Here is a 22,129-nt window from a genome sequence, read left to right as displayed (position 1 = left end):
CCTGTGAGCACTATAAACACTAAACAAAATACACACACGATCACTGAAAAACTAAATTCAAGCTGCACGCAGAAATAATAATCGAACTAATCTTGATGAAATTTGACCAAAAAAAAATTGAATTCATAAGAATCTTTTTGATTGTGATCGTCATCAATCATGACTCATTGTGATGATTGAATCATTAAAAACTTTACGCGCTCTTTTCATGGATATACAACACTAATATATATTGCTGATTATGTTGAAACAATGGGGCAAGAATCGTGCCAGAAAAAAAATGAGAAGCAAATTGCTTGGAAAAGTAGAAATTGCGATGCATACATTTAACGGATGTGCATGAAACTTATATTCGATGAAAAATAAAAAAGATGCGGTAGATTATACTTCTTGGTGAGAGATCAAATGCCAATCAACCAACGGCAAAACAAAAAAAAAATCAACAAAGGTTCAGAAGAAAAAGGCGCGCACCATCAAAAAACGAACAAGTTCTTTTGTGGTGATTTTTTCCAAACAAAAAAAAAATCGCAAAAAAACTAAAACGCTATGTTTTCTTTTTGATGTTGCTGAGACTGCTACAACAACAACGAATGTTGGCAAGCTATAAAGAAAAAAAGAGAAAAATTGTAGCAGTTGTGACAATGTCTATGTAGTAGCACTACTAACAATCAAAGAAAGGAAGAATCTAAAATGAATAATGAGAGGAGGGAAGCTGAGCGTGAATATAAAAATATAATGAGGAGGATGAATGAAACTAGAGAGCGCGAATACATGAAAAAAATAGCATGAGTTTAAAAATGGCGGCAAAAAATTGTTGAAACACAACACTCGCTACATCACAGAGGAGGGAGGAAGACAACACGAATGTGCAATAAGTACGTAATTGTAAAATGCAGCAGCAGCAGCAGCAATACAAGCTTCATAAAAATGAAAAAAAATACGCTCATATTTTATGACGTCGAATTTTCAAAATTGCCTGTAACAAAAAAAAAGTATATAATTTTGTAGCAGTGGTCTAACATGAAACTACCCAAAGGAAACGACAAAGCTGCTGCTGCTGCTGATTCTTATTGCTCATCCTCTCATCATTCATTACAATCAACAGCAAAAAAAAAAGAATAAACTTCCTTTTGGGCGTTGTGTGTATGTGTAAAAGTTTGCATTGAGCTCTCCCCTCTCTCTCAATGAATTGTGTGTGTTTTCGATCACGAGTGGTAGCCAAAAGACAATTTTTTTTTTCATTTATTTCTCGTTCATCAAACTATAAAAAAATAGATATATAAACTAAACAAGGGGTTAACCGAAAAAGAGAAAAAAAAATTAAAATAAAAACATACGATATTGATAGATATGAGAAATTTTCTAAATATCTTTGGACAGTTTGAACCTCATGATATATGACATGCGCGCTAAAATGAATTCGAACTTTGACCAATGATTTTTTTTTTACCACTTTCGTTTATTAGTAAAAATAATCGAATGTGTGTGTGTAAGAATTAGGGAATAGGGAATTCCAACAATACAAATGGAAAAACATGGAAATTTTGGTTTGATGACTAGCGCGTATAAACAGTTGATTTAACCGCGGATGGCGGAAGTGTCCGATGCAATGTTGGGAAACAATTGAAACATACATACATGGTACATGTACACGATATACTAATACACACACCCACACAACAACAACAACAAATATACAACCAAAAACATACCTTTGTAAAACAAAATCGGTTGGCTATGGCGACGATACGGGCTGCTGCAAAACACCATGTACAATAAACACACGTTTTTCTCATACTTTGGAAATCACATACACATCATGTTGTTGTTTCAAGTTGATATAATCAACGCGGGCAATAGGAATTGCAATAAGCGATAATAAAAATAAACAAACAAAAAAAAAATATTTACATCGGGCGCTAAGAATGTATGGAAATGTTGATCCTGACCAAATCCTGATCGATCAACCAAACAAAATAACCAGCCAGAAAAACGTGATTTTGTTGAAAAAATGATTTAAAATGTAAAAAAATCTTCATGACAACAACAACGAAAAAAAAATGATTAAAAATGAAAAGCAATGACACCATAATCAGCAACAATAGCAACGTAAAATCGAATCGATGACCGTAACACAATTACACTGAACAACAACAAACGAATACTAAACAGTGACCCAAGTTTGTGAACTCAACTTTTATATACACTTTGGCCTGATCTGGTAGGATAAGTTGGTTGGTTGGTTGGTCGATCGAAATCGCGCGAGCACACCATCACCAGCAGCCATGGCAGAAAGAGAAAGAGAGAGAGAGACATTTGAGAGAGGAACAAGCAAGAAAGTAAGCAAAAGAAAAAGAAACTAAATCTATAGGATTCTAAAACAGCGCTACATACATCTGCTGGCATACAACTAAACCACACACCATTTACGAACTGGTTGTTGTTGGTCATGGTGGCGCTTTAGGTTCACATATACAAAAAAACAACGTTGAATATGAATTTTGTTATATTACAACCAACACAACCACCACCACCAGCACCAGCACCACCATCGTTATATGATGAAAACTATAAACGATACTGCCTCTTCTCATATTTGCCTTTTTTGCGTACATTTCTTGTGTGTGTGTTGATGATGATGATGATGATGATAAAAGACAGAATTTGAATACGCACCATTTTTTTCATTTAATCATGTTCATATATACTAGGACAGTAGACAAGTCAACAACAACAACAAAAAAAATTGATCGAAATTGAAATTTTTGAATTTCAATTAGATATAATAATATATCTCAGACGACAAAAATTACATTTTATTCTTTAATGATGGAAGAACAATTCAATATTTAGGATTTTTTTTTTGAATTTTCTTTATGATAATAATGTTGATGTTTTGATGCACAAGATTTTATTTATTTATTTCTCATGGACTCCTATAAAACACAAACATTCATAAGCATATATATTAGGATGATTCTACAGAGGTGTTCGGATTCTTTTTTTTTATATATAATAGTTGATGATACCAATTTTGAAATAAATATTCATATTATTAATAGAGCAGACAAGACAATAGCAACTAACAATGAAACGAATACACACAATCATTGTGGCGCCAAAAAAAATGTGTTAAACGTTTCAAAATAAATCCTGAAGTAATTCACAAAGTCTTGCTGATGTGACATCTTTGCTAGATCTTATTGTTAAACGATACATCTAAATGGGCAAAAAAAAAATTTAAAATTTATTAGATGGAAGGTTTGTTGAAAATCGTCATTTACCTGTGCTTGTTTGTTTGGTTCCAACCTTAGCAGGCAACCAACCTGAACTTTACGGCTGTGAAATATGGCAGCACAAACAAAGTTTTCAGGATTCGGATCGACATTCTCCAGCAATTGAAAACCAAAACCAATAAGTTTACTTTTATTGCTTTCACCATCGATTGGATAATTAGACTTGAATATTTTCTGCGATTCTTGTCCAGGACTTGACAGAAAACAAAATAAAAAGGATAAAATTTAATAAAAATTCTAAAAATGATTAAAAAAAACATACTTGTTCAAATTTTTCCATCGTTGAAAAAATTGCTCTGAATTCATTGATGTAGGCTCAAAGAATTTATTGATAGTGATGGGCAATTGTAGATCAAATTTATGTGGAACATTGTTGATGACAAATTGTACAACTAGCTTTGGCAATATTGCAAAATGATCGACACATTCGACATTTAATGATTGAGAAACTTGTGCACCTTTTTCAATGACATTTTCCACAGGTTTGACTTGAATATTCAAATCTAAAATGAAAAATTAAAAAAAGACTCGAATGATGATATTATCACAATAATAAGAATACAAACTTACTCAGATCCAATAAATCAGGACATGTAATTGTGGGCAAAAATTCCAGAAAGGAATCATTTGTTTTATTCCCATAGAATATACTTATTCGACCCAGATTTTGTTTGTATTCACTTTTGAGACCAATTTGTATGAGGGAATTTTCGAATACTATGCCATTGTTTTTTAGTAACAATTTTTGGATACATTCTTCATTACTGTGAATCACATCCTTAACATTACCACCATTGATTCCGTTAGCAGCCGGTGCTGCAGTCGTTGTGGTAGAATCACCAAAAAGATCGACCAAAAGATTTGAGTTGTTCTGTGTTTGAGTGGTGTTCGGGTAATCGACACCAGTAGCATTGGTTGTCGTATTTAGACCCAATAAATCAGTGGAAAGATTGGAAGAAGCGTTTGCACTTGCAGCAAAATTTGAACGTTTGACTTTATCGGATGTCATTCCAGGTTTTTTCTTTTTTAACGATGCCAGTATTGAGGATTCTCGCTCAGGAAATGGTGGCATTTCTTCCAGCACAGTGGCCAATACTTCTGAACTAGCAATCTGACTGAGTTGAAGATATTCGACAGTTCGTTGCTGAATTTCTGCATCAGCACTGCGAATATTGGTATGATTTTTTAATACGGTTTGAATTTCGTCTTTAATCTCTGGAAATAGATTGATAAATTTGATATATGTAGTCAGTAGTAATGATCGTGTGGCTACAGAACATAAATGATATTTCGAATTCAATAATTTAAATTGAATCGATGGACTTGATCGTTGATCACCAGCAATTAGGTTACCAAATTCACCAAGAATGTAACCAGCTACTTTAACCATATTTTCATGACAGGCAGGCGCTTGTAAAGCTTCAAATACAGTTTTAGCTGCATAACCTTGAACATCTTCACGGTTGATGACAATCTGAATGACTCGGTACCAAACTTCTTCGCTAACATAATCGCCGGCGATACGTATCAAATTCAGGATGACATCCACATACCAACTATAGTCAGATGCATATTTTTCGGCAAGTATAGCCACTTTGAGAACCATTTCTTCTCGAATGGAATAATCGGCCGTCTCCAAATATGATAACATTTCGGCAACAATTTCTTCGGCATTGGTTTTATCACACATTGCATATAATAAATCGACAGCTCGTTGTCGTACGCTTACATCTCGTTCGGTTTTTAGAGCATTGATGACGGTATCCTGATGTTTCTTTACAGCTTCATGGGAAAATTCCGAAGTGGCTAAAAGGCACATACTTTCCAAAGCTAGATAGCGTAAATTCGTTTCTCGATGTTGAAGAAATTGTCCCAGTTGATTACAGGCTCGAACCAATAGATTTGGTTCATTATCCATGTGTATAATCAAACTGATGGCTTCGAAAAGTATAGCATTTTTTGCATTTGAATGTTGAACTTTTTTAGATTTCAACGGCTCTTGGGCTTTGTTCAATATGGTCTCTAAACATTCATTTAGTCGGCCACGTACACCGGCATCTTCCGGTGGTGGATAATTTTGTAGCAAACGTAAAAGCTTCACCGATAGCCATGGTGCCGGCACAAAATAGTATGTATAATCTTGAAGATCCGTATAGGAAGCAGTCACTATACGACTTAATCGTGATACAGCTGAAGAAATACAGCCTTTATATTCATCCGGATTTCTGTTCACTAATGAATTGATCAAGCTAACGGCAGCAGTAACAACTCCCTAGTTTTTTTTCCGATGATAAAATCAGATTATAATTCTATAGTAATTTTTATCTTACCATGTGCTGATCATTTAATAAATGAATTATTCGAGAGGTAAATTCATTGCTAGGTGTCAAATCAGGCATCTCACGATAGAGTCTCAGTAGACATAGAGCAGCACTTTGTTTCACTACATCGATTGTATCTCTGAAATTGAATTACAAAATTTACAAAATTAATTTCATTGAAAAATGCAAAAATCACAAAAATACTAACCCAGTAACCAACAGGCGAGGAATTTCATTTCCAAACGTTTCAGCCATTTCACGTGAGCCAATGTTAGCAATACATTGCAATGCAAGGTTAACATGAATAGGATTCCGAGAATTTAGATCATTTTTTATTGATTGGATTATTAATTTCATCAAATCACTGTTGGCATTCATCAACACGGATATGAATAGATAACCCTATTTTTTTAAAAAATAGTTAATAACTATAAATATTCAGATATTCATTCAAATTTTTTCCTTACTATTTGCTTTTCTGAGTATTTGTTCGAGCTGAGCAAATTGACCGCTTCCATGTGACCAAAATCAATATCATGACCAAGAAGAAAGATGAATAATAATTTGCAAACATATTTCTTTTTCTGATATCCATCCAATGTTTTGTCACCTTTGAATTTATTACGAATATTTGCCAATTCTTTATTGATTCTTTTAATTTCGGCTTCTTTACTTTTGCCTTTAATATAATAAAAATATTTTTATTTATAATATATTAGATTATTATGAACAATGATTATTTATACGAATAAACATATGATTCCAATTCTTCTGCTTTTTGATATTAAAAAGCAAAACATTCATCAAAAAGGAATACTTACAATTTCGAATATCCGATATGAATACGGCTAAACCGCGCATTCCTTCACCTCTGACAGCTGGCATCTTGGTCAATGATGATTATAAATGATGATGATGAAGAAATGATTGAAATTTTTTCCAAAACAATAAGAATCGATAAAAAGAGGAAAATGGAATGTTGCTGATGGACTGAAATGGGAATGACACAATTATTGATGATTATTCAATTATCGATGAATGAGGGAGTTAATCTGTATGCTGATAATCTATTAATAATCAAACGAAACAAAGACCGGCTTAATGTGATGATTCATCCAATGGGATTCAGCGAAAAAAAATGAATAAATGTTAAAATAGAATAGATGGTTTTTTTCTCTTTTTCTTCATAAATGATAAAAATGTACACTGGTGAATATAGATGATGGAATTATAAGGAATTCGAAAGAAAAAATTCAGATAAAGATCAAGGACTTAAAAAATATCAAATATCAAATCTTTTTGATAATGATTATGATGGAAAACAGACCACTAACTGATAAAACAGCAAGTGTCAATACAAGTCAAGTCATGACACGGGCTATAGCCGATTATTTTATTTTTTTTTTTTTCGTTGATCAAAAAGGCTAGCATCAAAGCACTCGATTTTTTTTTCTCCTGCTGGTTTTTTTTTTGGCAGCAAGGAACACAGTCAAGCCAAATCAAATGAAGTTTGTGAGTATAGAAAAATGATAATAAACTCACAAACACAAAAACATACATATACACAAACAAACAAACAAAAAAAAACCCGAAAAGTTGCTTGGTGGCAGCCGTTCACATACACACGGATACGAACAACACAGCCGATTGTCGTTGAACGCAATTTTCTATGATCACAATCATCATCATTATGGGAGTTTTATCGTCATCATCATCATCATCATCATTATTAAAATTCGTCTTTATCGAAAAAAAAGAAAACATACCATTCAACCAATCGATGGTGTTTTTTTTGTGCAATGCAACATTCAATTGCACATATCAATCCCCAATCTTCATGATTAGAATTGAATGAGTATATATGTGGAACGCCTTGTTATTCACTTTTGGGTGAATGATATGACACATATCTTCTATATATAATGATATTAAAAGAAGCCGGTGTTCTCTCTATAGAGCACCAAAAAATATTGACATTTTCTATGCGTCTAGGTTCCATTTATTGAATTGGTTCCATGGTCAAACACGCACACATACGAGCATACATTTGTATATATAGAATACCAATATTATATTGATAATGAATTCAGAATTGAACAATATGGTTAAAAATTGTTTTTACATAAAAAAACATATAGTAGCCGATGTGGCAACAAAAAAAAACAACAACAACAACAACAAATTGCCTCGATCGACAGGATGTCGAGAATTTTGTGACTCGATTTGATTGATTAAAAATTTCCAAATCAATACAATGGATAATTCAGCCATTTCGAAAATGCAGCTCCATTATTGGGAGGCTAAACAAACATTTTTGAAGAAAATCAAACGTAAAGAAGATGATTTTATTGTCGCCTTCTGATGCCGAATTAGATGCTAAATTAGAGGTTTGTTTCAGTTTATAATGTCATAATCATCATCAATTAATTTATTTTCAATAAAATTAGCTACTTAAATCGATTGATGAAACCAATCAAAATCTTTTGAATTTATTGGAAATATATCAAGATCGTGTATGTGCATTGGCACAAGAAGAATGTATCCTTGGTCGTTTTCTTCGGGAATGTGGCAAACATGATACAACTAAAGCGGGCAATCTTATGTCCGGTTCAGGCAAAACGTTCCTATTTGCTGGTCATCAATTTATTATGTTACGTAATGTTCTCATACGTTCATTTCGTGATATACAAACATTTCAATATCGAGCTGTAACCGATACGTTTGATACTGTTGAACAAATGGAAAAATCTCGTACCGGATATCGTGCCGCATTATTATGGATGAAAGATGTTTCGCAAAAACTTGATCCTGATGCCTATATGCAAATGGATAAATTTAAAAAAATTCAAAATCATGTTCGAGAAAAGAAAAAAGTATTTGAAAAGTTAAAGATTGACACCATTCAAAAGATCGATCTGTTGAGTGCATCAAGATGTAACCTATTCAACAATATTCTTCTTTCATATCAGAATATGTTGAAATCTGTTTGGGGTAAAACAACCAAAACAATGAACATCTTTGTCGACACATTTAAATCTCATCTGAATTATCAATTCACCATGCTGAAAGAATTGAATGATGTTGATTCGAATGTGGATGAAGCGCACCAAAATTTTGAAGAAAAACTCAAAGAAATTCTCGCTAATGAACCAAATACAAACGAAATGGATATTTTAATATTTTTTGAAGCTGATTATACCGATAATAAGGACATGATATCGGCCGATGATAATGCCAAAAAGCGATATCTTGGTGGTCGACGAAAAAATGGTTCTAGTAAAAAAAATGATAACCCAAAAAATTCTAAAAATCCAAAGAATAAAGATAAAGAAATCGTAGCGAGTGGCCGAAAAGAATCGGACATGGAGAAAGCGTTACTCGATTTTAATTTTGAAACTAATCACGAATATGATAATGAGAATGATATGAACGGGAAAAAAGAAATTAAACTTGAACATCTTAATTCCTATATGCCTAGTTCATTAATTGATTTAGGCCAAATGATTCACACGGATCACATTGATGATGATGAACCAAATAAAACAATAAGTTTTTTCGACAAACTTATGTTATCGAAAGATGTCACCCATAAACTTCCAACTACTGATGATAAAATTTCAAGCATTTTAAATGATGACCAAACAAATTCCTCATCATCAAAAACAACAGCCAAGGTATCAAATTATGGTATTAATGTTTCAATCTATATTTATGAAATTTTTATATCAAAACAGATTTCAACCGCTACTCCTGCCAATAATAATAATAGTACATTGGATACATGGCTAAATCTTTTTGCCGACATTGATCCATTATCGAATCCACAGGAATTTGATAAAAGATTCTCATCGGATAAAACGAGTATAAGCGATAGAAATTGTTGAATTCAAAAAATTATAAAATGAGATGAAATTTTTATTGAAAAAAATATATAGTCAATTGGTGGTGGTGTATAAATTCATTACAATAAAATCTATGACATTTTTTCATCTCTAAATTGGGAATTGTCTTTAAATCAAAATAAAATTTGTTTAATAAATTCTTGCAATGACTTAATAATAATAATTGGTCAAATAATTTGTGAAAAAGAGAAAAATAATTCATTGTAAATCTTCAAAATGCACGAATGTTTCACGACAGAATGGACATTGTTCCATTTGGATTGCGCAATCACTACAGATTCCCTGTGTTATTAAAAAAAAATTTCATCATTTTAAAAATGTTAAACGATTTTATCAGAAATTATATATATACCTCATGACCACAAGGTTTTAGCCGGACATTTGCAGATTTGTCACAGCAAATGTTGCATAGATTTCGTTTGTTACTTGAAAATGAAAATGACTTGTTACATGCTTTAATTTTGACGCGCCTAAAAAAAATATGAAACAATTGATTTGATCATTTTATTTTGCTCACCATTGGTAAATAATACTTACATTGGAATCACTTTATAATCATCTTTATTCGTTATGATTGCTTCGGAATTGAAATCTTTGAATTTATATTTTTTCGGTGGATATTTGAATGGTGCTTGGCCAAAATTAAAATGACAATGTTGATAAGACATTAGACTGGCGGCTGCATAATATGGTTCATCGGAAAAGACCAAATTGATTTTATGGGAAATTTTTCTGCCAATTTCAACTTTCTTGCCGTTAAGATAGAAAATGAAACGTTTTTTATTGAAATCAATCAAACAGCCAACAATATCACCAGCATTCCATAATGGAAGATTATGTTCGTAATTAGTCATATTGTGCCAGATTACTCTTCGACATCCATCAAACGCTATGGAATGAGCATCATCACCTACTCCACTGCCTTCATGATTTTTAAATGATGTCGATTTTGTTGCCCAGCCAATTTGCATGATACCACTGGTGAGCAGAATGACTTCATAGAAATATATTCCAGAAGACACATGATAATTTGATCGCACACATTCAAATGTATAAGTATCACAGCGAGCCTAGAAAAAAATAATTAATTGAAAATTTAAACAACACACACACATAAAATTCATTTGATTTTACCGATAATCCATCGGGTGAAAGTTTAAGAAATTCGGTTTTATCATTCACATTTAAGATGACATTTAGATTAGAATAGTCGACTTTTTTGTATGAAAATTTTCGTCCTTTCTTAGTGAATACATTATCCAAACACCATTGTGCACAGAAACCTAATTGATATTTCAATAATTCGGTTGATGATGAATAGTATAATGCTTGTATGGAAAAATATTGTACGTATTTTTCCAATTCACACAATTCTTTTACAATGTCAAAATTTTTCAATATTATCTGTTTGTTTTCATCTAAATCAGAAAAAAAGATAATGAAATGGTTACTTTAAAAGAAAGAAAATCAAAATACAAATATATACTTACTTGTTCGAGCAAATTTTTCCACACAATTCAATGCAAATAGTACATGTAAATGATTATGTTTTTCTTTGATAACCTTTTCTAAAAATTTAATGATTCTCATCGATAACAAATTAACGCTTAATGAACCAGCCAATTTTTCGGCCAAAAATGATAATATAGCACAAATGTTTCGATGTTTTATGATGGTTTCATCACAAGGACTATGAATACGAAGTTCAAAATATGGATTTAATAAGGCTAAAAGATCTCGTATCAATTCACGTGTAGGAAGTTGAGAATCTTCCAATAACAGTATGATTACTGCCGGTCCAATATGATCGTTTTCCACTAGACCTTTAACAGCATGAGTACCAATCACATTTATCATAGAATTAATAATCTTCAACCATCCATGATCAGTGTTGGCAATCTCTATTAATCGTTGTAATTGGGGTGGTAAATTTCTAAGTAAAAAAAAAAAAAGAAAAGATTATCATCAAAATTGAATAAAAGTCATTCGTAAACTTACATAGTATCAATAACCGACAAAAATATCTTTTCAGTTTCATTAAGACATTCATCAATATCTTCTAGAAAGAAATCGATAGAAGAATGTGATGAATTATTCTCATGTTCAAATAAATGTGATGATGATGCTTGATTTTCATTCAAAGCAACGTTGTGATGTTTTGAAAACAATGAACAATGTTTCATGCGACTAAAACAAGAACCCATTTTGATGATAATAATAATAATGTAAATATTTCGTTATAATAATCAAATAAAATAATGATGATAAAAAATAATTTCACTCATTTAAAATACATAAAATTCATTTCCATTATTTGTAATCCGTCACAAATATTAAATGTCGTCACAATAAATTAGAGATCAAATGAATTTTATTTGTGGACAAAAACTTTAAAAAAAAAAAATTCGAATCACGTTTTTGTAGTCGAACAAAATTGTGGTTGCGTTGATCATCATCATCATCATCATTCATGATAACAATAATGTCAGTGAAGCACATACATTTAAAAAAAATGACCAATTATACGTCAAAGAGACCAGATTTTATAATCTCAATTCATGATGATAAATAATAATAAAATCAATATAAGTTGATATCATTAACAATAATAAATTCGAGTATAACTCGAATTTCTACTGATATGAATGGAATGTGTGTGTGTGTGTGAGTAATTGGAATGATATTTGTATATATCCACCACTTTTATGATGATAATTTTTATCAAAACTCAATTTTTGTCTCTCTCAAACTTATATATACTTTTATAATATAAATTTTGTCACATTTAAACACACAGATATGATATATAAAACAAAATCCATATGTTCTATATCTTATTGAAGAAAATTATATAAACGACAAACGTTAAATTATATTATTATTATTGTTTGTGTGTATATAATTTTCAACGAACTTTGGACGTGTGCGTCTATCTCTTGTGTTCGTTATTTTTTTTTTTCGTCATTTCATTATCCATTGAAAAAAATCCACATAAATATAGATACAGTAATACCACGCTTAATGCTGGGGTTACGTTTCAAATTTTTGAGCAAAAAAAAAAACTGTGCTAATCGAGTCAGAGTTAAGCGGGATATTACTGTATATATACAATAGGACACACACATACGCGCTATTCAATCATCATCATACAAATCTATGATAGGCATATAAAAACACAATGCATTTTTTTTTAAAGAATATCGAACAGTTATCTTGGAATAAATGAAAAAATGATCATTATCAGATATGATTAAATATCGCCTGTTGATTTGCCTTAAGTTATAAATTTTTCTAATTCCAAACAGGTGTGAAAAAGAAATTTAAGAAACTCAATATCTAAGAATTCTAACCTTGTGGGAAACCAAATAAATGAATCATCATAATCAAAAACAAAAAAAAAATGGTCCATATGTTTTTCTGTGCATACGTTTCAAACACGTATACATGTGTTGGATGAGATTTTTATTTTTTTTTTTTTTGTAAACGTTCGAAATACCATTCAAAAACATACGAAATTAATGATCGAAATGAAAAAAAGCTTAGACAAATGGAATTGGAATGGTAGAATTTATTTTTTTTTTTATAAAAATAGAATTTTCCCTCATTTTTTTTGCCTTCAGATTCATTGACTTACAAAGTAACAATGAGCTGGCAATATCGTTATGCATATATATGGAAATTGCCACATGTAGAATATATATTCACTCATCAAGCTAATCAAAAACTTCATGAATAAAATAAAATATGATTATCTAAGTTGACTTTTTTCAAATTAAAATAATAATTCTAATTCTATTCTATGATTATCATTGTTCTAAATTGGATTATTGTTTTCTATTTCTAAATGTTCATTCTGTTTTAGTTGAATGAATAAATTAATATATAGGATTGTTGTTGACAAGATCATCATCATCATCATCATTGAATATAAATGATGATGGATCCGACAGATGTACACACCAAACAATACAACAACAACAACAAAAAAAAATTATCATATGTCAACATAATATTGCATGGCGCCAAATATCATCAACATTGTCTCGTCATTGGTGTTTAATGAAAAACTTGTTGATATTGCCTGTTGAAATTGTTAAAAATATGAAAAGACCAGATTCGATTGAAAATCGAATGTATATATTATTATTATTGTTTTTTTTTATAATGCATATAGCTTTAAACATCATTATCATTTTGGCATGTGTAGGAGTAGATGAAAAACTTCATCATCATAATTTGTTCATTCATTCAATTCATTCATTCATTTTAGCAACCGAATACAGCTAAAGTAGTTAACAAACAAAAAAAGTGTTGGAATGCGGCAATATTCCACGCGTTCATTCGCAATGATGATGAACATCTCTATTGCTTGCTTCCATTTAAAAACTCGACGTTTTTAAATGGATGGATGGATGGATGAATAGATAGATAGATAGATGTGAATATAAAAAAAAGGATGGGCACACCCAAATCTAGCTTCTTTTTGACTCTTCTCTTTTTCTTCTGTCATGTTTGCAAATATGTTTCTTCAAGGTTTCATTTTCAAAAACAATTCACAAAAACTTATACAGAGTGAAACAACAAAACGCAACAACACACATTATTTTATTTCTTTCCCCATTTTTATCAACCCCCACAAACACAACTCTCTCTCCAAATTCATTTTCCATTCATTGCACAAATCGTCACATAAATCTATATAATATTCACGAAAATCTTATGCTTGTTGATGATGGAAATGCAACATTCAACTACTGACATGGTTATGTTTTTCTTTTCTTCCTAAAAATAGCGTCGTCTTTTTTACTTTTGGCTTTCGTATGTCTGGATGTTCTGCAAAAGAGGAACACGAACATTAGAACAAGAAAGGAAAATCTTTATAGCTATTTCGATGTCCGTTCATTCATTCACAATCAAAATCACAATCATCAACAGCATTCATTAACATCTTTGAACGAATTATTCGACCATTTGATTTTTGTTTGTTTGTTTGTTTAATTTTCAGATAACCATTAAAAGAATTGATTAATTTTTTTTTCATTAAATTCTTTTTGACCATAAATTAATACATTAATAAATACCAAAATGCCAACTGCCACCGTTCAAGTACGACAAACGACGACCACAACAACAGCCCGTTCCTCGGTGATCGTCATCAATACGGGTTATCTTTCATCAAAATTGGGCCTATTGAAATTTCTCATCATGGTTAGTGATTATTCGAATTCTTTATATGGTCATTTTAAATAATATTTTTTCTTCCATTATCAACAATGTTTAAATAGATCTTCTCATTGATCGCTTTCATCATGGCCTTGATGCATTTCGATAATTATAATCGTGAAGTTAACATAGATTCTGATCGATTCCTTTTGTTGGTCAGCTTTGCCGATTGGGTTACGGTTACATTGATGTTGATCGCTGCATTACTTTCATTGGGTAGTGCTACAATTTTACCCAAAGCAAGCTTTGATTTCATTTTTCATTTCATATTGGGAATCCTTATGTTAATTGCTGGCCTTTGGGCCGCTGCTACTGCCTTTGCTGATCCACAACGTAACACTTATATACAAGCTGCTTCCGTAAGTATCAGAAAAAAACGATTATTTTCTTTTCATTTCCTAAAGATTAAATTGATATTTTTTTAAAAAATCATTTTTACCATTTAGGTTTGTGCTGCCATTTGTGGAATCATTCAGATAGTTCATGGAATTTTCTCCTATCGTCTTTGCATTACAAATTAACACAACCACTTATAAAAACTACTACCATCATCATTGAAACTTTCATAAACTTAATATATATTAACTTTGAAAAGAAAAAAAAATTCTAAATCCTTTCTCACTCCTCTTCATTGCTTTCACATCTACTTATATATTATACATATTGCACTGAAATTGTAAGCTTTGTGGCCAAATTCATTACATTGAATTTGTGTTCAATATTCATTCATACATTTAATAGAGAGAAAAAAGTATTATATTTGATCATAATATGAATTTGACTTTATTGTTTTTGATTCGATTCAATTCGTGAATTGCCATAGTAACCATCAAGCTTTTCATATAACACAATAAAATATACCAAATACAGTTAAATGGAATACCAAAAAAAACCAGTTTGTTGTCATCAAATGAATAAAATAAAAAATATTAAAAAAGTTAAAAAATAAAACATAATGCCATTACATAATAATTTGTTGATCGTAATCGATATCTTAACGGAAACATTGTCATCATTGCAATTTGGTGATCAATCGAATACATTGATTATAAAATTATATTTATTTCTTTTACAAGATTTGGCAATCCTTGCGGCCACATTATTGATTTTATTGCAATTTTTTCGTGAAGATATTCTTCGTGATGGAAAAACCAAATCATTATTGGCCAAACATTGGCCAAAAATAATTGTATGCTTTCTATATTTAATCATTACGATTACTATACAGATTATTATGGTTACATCCGTCCATATTGACCACCACAATGATCCAACAATTACGAATGCCAATAATGGAGAAATTTTTTTCATTTGTATCAAATTAATTCAACGGCTAATGGCTATCATTTATTATTTTGCTCTTCATAAAAATATTAAACTTGTTTGAATTAAATAATAAATAAGATCGATATTTTTTTTGATTAATTAATCGGTTTTTATCGTTTAAAGAAAGGCTAAAATATATATTTTTAATAATCTTATGTAACAAATAAGATGATATGAAATGCAAGTTGTCGAGAGAGAAAGAGAAAGAAGAGAATAATATTAATAAATGTGCCTCATTTGTTTCGAAATTAATATTTTTTTTTTTCGTTTGTTTCAGAGTTTTGATCATCACATGCAGATGTTTATAAAAAAATGGAAATAATTGTAATAATAACAGGATAGAAATATAAGCAAAAAAAAAAAGATTTGAGGATTACTTTCAATTTTCGTCACATTCATTTGAATCCAATATTTCAAATCCATTGGTATTTTTTGCGCAAGGCGTAACATTCGTTGTATTGGAATCATCATCAATATTATTGTCAGAATCTTCATTACAATTTTCGTCATCTTCACCGTTTTCATCATCATCATCATCACCATCAGTCTCTTCATTATCACCTTTATTCTTTATTGGTTTACATTCATCCATATTATTCATGCTATCAATATCAGGACCTTTTTCATCGGTATTATCATCATCATCATCAATATTGTCTTTATTTCTATTAGATTTATATTCATGCTTATACAATGGCCAAAATGATTCAAAAAATCCAACATCTTCTGTAAGATTTGGCAAAATCCATAAATGATGACGTCCAAACGTTAATGCCCAAACAATTGCAAATACTACTAATTTTACTAAATTTTATAAGAAAAAAAAATAATCATTCTATAACATGTGTCTTAATAATCATCCTGGTACTTACATAGTGCTAAAGCAATGATAAAGAATAAGAAAACAGCAACGGCTATACTCAAATAGTAGACATAATTTCTAACAATTCGAGGCCATAATGGGAAAAGACATATCGCGATAGCCGCTATCACTAGTCCACCACCTATCAACCATGTACGCATTGGGATGTAATCATAGATCCAAACATATGGCTAACAATAATAAATCATAAAAAATAATTCAAATTCATACAAATGCCAATAGACAAAAATACCTCATTAGCATCGACAAAAATTTGTTCCATATGCATGTCTAATTTGACTTTCTTTTTCTCTTTTTTAGCCATTTTTTCCGCTGAAGTTGTTGATTGTTCTTTCACATTTTTGTTGGACTTTTCACTAACATTTTTCATCTTTTTCGTTTCACATTTTGTTCCTTCATCAGTACTATCCGTATCTTGTTTCTTTTTGATTTCCTTTTTAACGATGATAGCTTTCGCACGATGAAAAAATTTGTGACGCAACATGACATTCATGAAATTAGTGACCGATTCGCGGGAAGGAAACATCACCTCATCATTACGTTTATTCGATTGGGCCCATTTGGAATTCATCAACAAATCGATGGCTCGAGATGCTAAAATAAATGATCCGATATCATATAATGAAATTCCTATCAATTTAGATAAATACCAATGAAATAATCAACTTTATGGCCCAACAATGTAGTTTGTTTAGGTGGTAAATTTGATCGTAGATATTTTGCAATCTCATATTCCACTTTTTCTGGCTTTTCCAATTCTTCATTATTTACTGATGACTGAAAACAAACAAACAAAAATGAATAAAAAAATCAAGGTAACAATAAAAAAGTGAATAAATATTATTATTATAAAAGTATATAAACAAAAAATACCTCTGGACGTTTTCGTTGACGACGACGGTCAGCCATGGATGCAAATTATGGATAAACAATGGATTATGTCAAATCTAATCAAATTGGAATGCAGGATATATTTTCACTTTGGTCACAAATGACACGACAACAAAAATATTCTCAATTCATTCAATTAACAAACAAACAAACAAACAAAAAAATTTGAATGTCAACGTCATCGGAAGAGTGGAAGAAAATATACGAAATCGCTCGTTTGTGACTTGTATTTTTTTTTTTACCATCAAATCAACCAACTGTGAACGTGTGTGTGTGTGTATTGAATTAATGCGAAAAAAAATCGGTCAACATAATCGATTAACACCATCTGGCGATTCAATTTCAAAATTAAAAAAATTTGAAAACAATTTCAACACACAAGTTTAGAAACAAGTTTTATTATATTTTTTTCATAATCATCATATCATCATAATCATAAGTATTAATAATTCTAGCTGATTAATCACTTAGCGCATTAGAAATTAAAATTAAATAAATTCAACTCAATGTAAATGATTTGAGTGATTAAGTACACTAAGGGATTTAAGTTGAAAACAAGAGGAAAAAAAGCATATTGGTCTTATCCGGACATAAATGATGGAATGAAGTACACAAATTAAAAATTGTCAGATGAAATCAAAAAGTGTCCAAAACAACAAAAAAAAACTTTTTTTTTTAGATAGACTTAAAGGGGGAGAAAGAAAGAAAAAGTATGAATGACAAATTGTCATTAGATATTAACAATAGCGATATTTTTTAATGCAATCATTGCCCAGATCCACAACGATTACATGATCATCATTTGTCAATGCTAAACAACTTGGTCTTTTTAATTTAGCATCATTGCTATCGATGGAGAATTTTAAAAGGCCACTATCGTAATCAATCACTTGAATTATATTACGTGATTTATCTGCACGTGCAGCAAGTAAATTGTTTGCCTTATCAACGGCCACACCATAGAAACGATTTTTTGATTTGCCATTTGATGAATCACTGCATAGTGGCTTAATAAATTCACCGTCATGTGAATAAATTAATAATTTTTCCGACGATACAATAATATCATTGGTTTCTGGATGAAAACAAAGGCCATTAATTTCCCCTAGTGATTCTGTTTTTTTGGTGTTAGGATTCACCCATGTTGTAATCTTTTTGACAAATTCACCATTCGTTTGAAATAAAAAGATAGCATTGGAAGAATTATCGGCAACCAATATCTGACCAGAATTAGGATTCACTGCTATGCATGTAGGTTCAAGCAATTCAGAATGACCAAATTTTCCAATGAATCTTCCATCACAATCAATTTTAACAATATTTTTGGTTCGCCAATTAGTGACTAGTAAAGACCGGGAATTAACGCAAAAAGCTATGCCCGTTGCAGCACGATTTTCGAAATGTTTTTCCTCCATGTGACAGATGAGCCTAAATGGCGAATTGTTACATTGATTTTGCAGTAATTTTTTTATTCGGCCATTTCCTGTGTCCAACACATAAACATAACCAGTTTCATTATCAATAGCTAGACTAGTCGGTTGAGAGAATTGATGATGATCAAATCCTTTACCGCCATATATACATAGTGGATTTATATGATCAGAAACTGTGAATTCTAGAGGAAAAGTCTTGATTGGCCGACCGAATATAGTAATTTTCATTGAAAAATCGCCATGTTTTGGAGGTACAAATTGTACCTCATAAGTACCATCACGATTATCGTTAAGTTTACAGGGAATGGTTTGCTGAGAATTATGTACCAAAGTTACCAGGATGGGATCACCACCAAATTTCTGCCGTTGGCCATTGTAATCAAAAGTGGTCACATTGGCAAACGATCGAAGATGAATAGAACATTTACCAACGGTCGCAACACACAATGATGGAAAAGTGTTACTTGTACGAATACTTCCAAAATTATTGACCAATTCTTGAATACTATTTGTGGAATTTTGTAAATGCTCAAAACGTAGAAAACAATTTTCACGTGGATCTAGCATTGTATTAACGGAATTTAATTTTGCTTTCAGATCATTAATCTTTTTGCTTATATCACGAACTTCGACTTGATATTTGAATTCATTACATTCTTTTTCAAGTCGCGATTTTTCCAATTCAATATTATTGAGCTGTTCTCGCAACACATTACGTTTATCCTCACGAATTTTCTTGGCACAATTCAATAGCTCTTGTCGACGCTTGTCAACAATATTGATTACCTCTTGGAATGTTCTATTAATATCTTCAAATGACAATTCAGTATTCTGATCAAGCTTTTGCATTTCGCTGAGGACATTTCGAGATGATTCATCAAGTTTGCTAATACACTGTTGCGCTTTATATAATAGAATTTCGCTCATTCGTTTGATTGCAATCGAGAAGGGTATCACCTGGCAATGATAAACATAATGACAGCAAAATGACAATGAATTAAACAATTAAATTGAAAATAGTTACCGTATGTTCTTGATTGGCAATTGCATGATCACTATCATGGCTAGGACTATTTGCATTTTGATTATCATGTTTGTCACCAGTGCATAGATTACAAAAAACGAGATCACATGGTTCACAATAAAGAAGCTCTTGGGTAACATGACTCGAACATTTTGGGATAACCTCACGCCGTTGACTGGCAACTAAATCTAACAATTGATTCACCAAAAATGATGGAGGAAAAGCCATTACACCACCACGAGGCAATTGAATCAATTCACGACAGATTGGGCAACGAAAATTTCCCGATGGATCACGTAACGTTGCATTGGATGAGATTTTCTCCAAACAAATTTTACAAATCGTATGGGAACATGGTAATAATTTAGGTGAATGTTCATCACCATCATAGGTATACAGGCAGGTACCACAGGTAAGAAATCCTTCAGTAAAATCTTCATAATTTATTGAAACAGTTTCGACCAACGTTGATGTTGTCATCAATTTACTCAATTCAGACCTAAACAAATGAAAAAAAACATATGAAAAAAAAACCATTAACACAAACAAAAGAAAAATAATTTAAGAGATGAATGAACGCACTCCAAAGCATAACGAAATGTATCGAAAAATTTTAAAGTTGCCATATATATCAATCAATTTAAAAAAGTTTTTTTTTATTATTTAATTTTATCACTTTTTATTATCATGTGAAAAAAAAGAATCAACAGAAACTATTGTTTCTGTTAAATTATCTGTTTTATAAACACACACATGTACAATATGATTCAAATGACAATAATAGTGAACTTGATGATGTTTTTCGGGATATATCATCATCATCATCATCATCATTATTATTATCACCATTAGCTTTTCATTTTAAGAATGGTCCATTGTAAACAAATGTGATTGCGTAGTATAATGCCAAAGACGTACACACAATAATGTGTTCTGTATGTTATATACATTCAATTCAATAACATAATTAGCTCTTCTTGGATATTTTCGAGTGAGAGAAAACGAAAGAGAAACGGAATGATCGTTTGGTTTACAAATCAACCTTATGGATATGAATGGTTATAATGGCAATGATGATGATGGTGGTGGTGGTGGTGGTAGATTGAAAAAAAAGAGCCATGGCTAGACATTCAAGTTTTTTTTTGTTGAATAATTTGAAGATCAAGAACAGGTAAATGTTTTAGCATTATTTTTGAAACAATATTTCCGGGCTATAAAAAAAATCATATGATACCTGATGTTGTCTAAGTTTTATTTTTTTTGTATATGGACAGATATCTATTCAAAAATGATAATTGAATACTTACTGTGATAGATTCGACAATGAAGGCGAATGACTTTTATCGTTATTATTATTATTTATTGGACTTTGAACACTGGTTGTTGTAGTCGTCATTTTTTTTCGTCGAATGAATTGAATTGAAATATTTCAAATAACCAATATATCCAACCAGCCAGTGAGAGAAAAAAAAACGATGAAAAATCACAGATCAATCGAAATTTAGAGCCACATTTTATAATGGGAAATAAATTCACATTTGTAATTACATTTCTTTCAATAAAAATGTTATAAACTCGACTTTAAGTACAAGATATAATATTATAGGAATTGAGAATTGACACAATTCCAAGTCAATATATATACCCAAAACACACAATAATATAGGGAGAGGACAATCCCAGAATTTGACAGTGGAGAATTTTTTTTTTTTTTTTTTTTTTTGTATGAGAATGAAATGAGTGGAATGATCGCGCGACCAACAATGACACTATTATAGTGTGCAAGATGAGCCAATAGTCATGTGACGATATATGAAAATAGTAATATAT

The 22,129-nt window shown here is 31.0% G+C and overlaps 6 protein-coding genes across 9 annotated transcripts; 2 read left to right on the top strand and 4 right to left on the bottom strand.

Moving 5' to 3' along the window:
• Positions 1 to 2,795: 2,795 nt before the first annotated feature.
• AP-2alpha (adaptor protein complex 2, subunit alpha) lies at positions 2,796 to 7,202 on the bottom strand. The gene is made up of 8 exons (XM_047055289.2): positions 6,439 to 7,202; positions 6,085 to 6,296; positions 5,826 to 6,019; positions 5,627 to 5,756; positions 3,867 to 5,568; positions 3,559 to 3,799; positions 3,285 to 3,489; positions 2,796 to 3,219 (listed from the first exon to the last, which is right to left on the bottom strand). The coding sequence occupies exons 1-8, from the start codon at positions 6,500 to 6,502 to the stop codon at positions 3,142 to 3,144; spliced, it is 2,826 nt and encodes a 941-aa protein (XP_046911245.2). The 5' UTR covers positions 6,503 to 7,202; the 3' UTR covers positions 2,796 to 3,141.
• Positions 7,203 to 7,390: 188 nt separating this feature from the next.
• Positions 7,391 to 9,676, top strand: LOC124492444 (islet cell autoantigen 1-like protein). The gene is given in 4 exon segments (XM_047055351.2): positions 7,391 to 7,973; positions 7,975 to 8,004; positions 8,065 to 9,291; positions 9,352 to 9,676. Coding segments are annotated over 4 exon segments (1,509 nt in total). The 5' UTR covers positions 7,391 to 7,871; the 3' UTR covers positions 9,502 to 9,676.
• Kpc1 (Kip1 ubiquitination-promoting complex subunit 1) lies at positions 9,512 to 12,463 on the bottom strand. The gene is made up of 6 exons (XM_047055338.2): positions 11,518 to 12,463; positions 11,010 to 11,452; positions 10,654 to 10,937; positions 10,057 to 10,589; positions 9,872 to 9,989; positions 9,512 to 9,801 (listed from the first exon to the last, which is right to left on the bottom strand). The coding sequence occupies exons 1-6, from the start codon at positions 11,721 to 11,723 to the stop codon at positions 9,718 to 9,720; spliced, it is 1,668 nt and encodes a 555-aa protein (XP_046911294.1). The 5' UTR covers positions 11,724 to 12,463; the 3' UTR covers positions 9,512 to 9,717.
• Positions 12,464 to 14,032: 1,569 nt separating this feature from the next.
• On the top strand, positions 14,033 to 15,693 carry LOC124492505 (uncharacterized). The gene is made up of 3 exons (XM_047055421.2): positions 14,033 to 14,727; positions 14,805 to 15,101; positions 15,189 to 15,693. The coding sequence occupies exons 1-3, from the start codon at positions 14,605 to 14,607 to the stop codon at positions 15,261 to 15,263; spliced, it is 495 nt and encodes a 164-aa protein (XP_046911377.1). The 5' UTR covers positions 14,033 to 14,604; the 3' UTR covers positions 15,264 to 15,693.
• A 491-nt stretch (positions 15,694 to 16,184) lies between these two features.
• On the bottom strand, positions 16,185 to 18,110 carry Trp1 (translocation protein 1). The gene is made up of 5 exons (XM_047055381.2): positions 17,825 to 18,110; positions 17,602 to 17,728; positions 17,184 to 17,545; positions 16,941 to 17,121; positions 16,185 to 16,872 (listed from the first exon to the last, which is right to left on the bottom strand). The coding sequence occupies exons 1-5, from the start codon at positions 17,858 to 17,860 to the stop codon at positions 16,448 to 16,450; spliced, it is 1,131 nt and encodes a 376-aa protein (XP_046911337.2). The 5' UTR covers positions 17,861 to 18,110; the 3' UTR covers positions 16,185 to 16,447.
• A 110-nt stretch (positions 18,111 to 18,220) lies between these two features.
• On the bottom strand, positions 18,221 to 22,101 carry LOC124492421 (tripartite motif-containing protein 2). Of its 4 annotated transcripts, none has more exons than XM_047055298.2 (4): positions 21,607 to 22,044; positions 20,882 to 21,543; positions 20,300 to 20,798; positions 18,221 to 20,232 (listed from the first exon to the last, which is right to left on the bottom strand). In XM_047055298.2, exons 2-4 carry the CDS (start codon positions 20,923 to 20,925, stop codon positions 18,580 to 18,582), a joined length of 2,196 nt encoding a protein of 731 aa, XP_046911254.2. In that variant the 5' UTR covers positions 20,926 to 21,543; positions 21,607 to 22,044; the 3' UTR covers positions 18,221 to 18,579. The 4 variants fall into 4 exon arrangements, with proteins under 4 accessions (XP_046911254.2, XP_046911253.2, XP_046911252.2 ...); XM_047055297.2 differs by having other exon boundaries at positions 20,882 to 21,533; XM_047055296.2 differs by having other exon boundaries at positions 20,882 to 21,510.
• Positions 22,102 to 22,129: the final 28 nt, after the last annotated feature.

The sequence above is a fragment of the Dermatophagoides farinae genome, chromosome 1 (genome assembly GCF_024713945.1).
Source record: "Dermatophagoides farinae isolate YC_2012a chromosome 1, ASM2471394v1, whole genome shotgun sequence".
Lineage (NCBI taxonomy): Eukaryota > Metazoa > Arthropoda > Arachnida > Sarcoptiformes > Pyroglyphidae > Dermatophagoides > Dermatophagoides farinae.
Note: the sequence above shows the minus strand (reverse complement) of the source record. Positions and strands in the feature narration are given on the sequence as shown.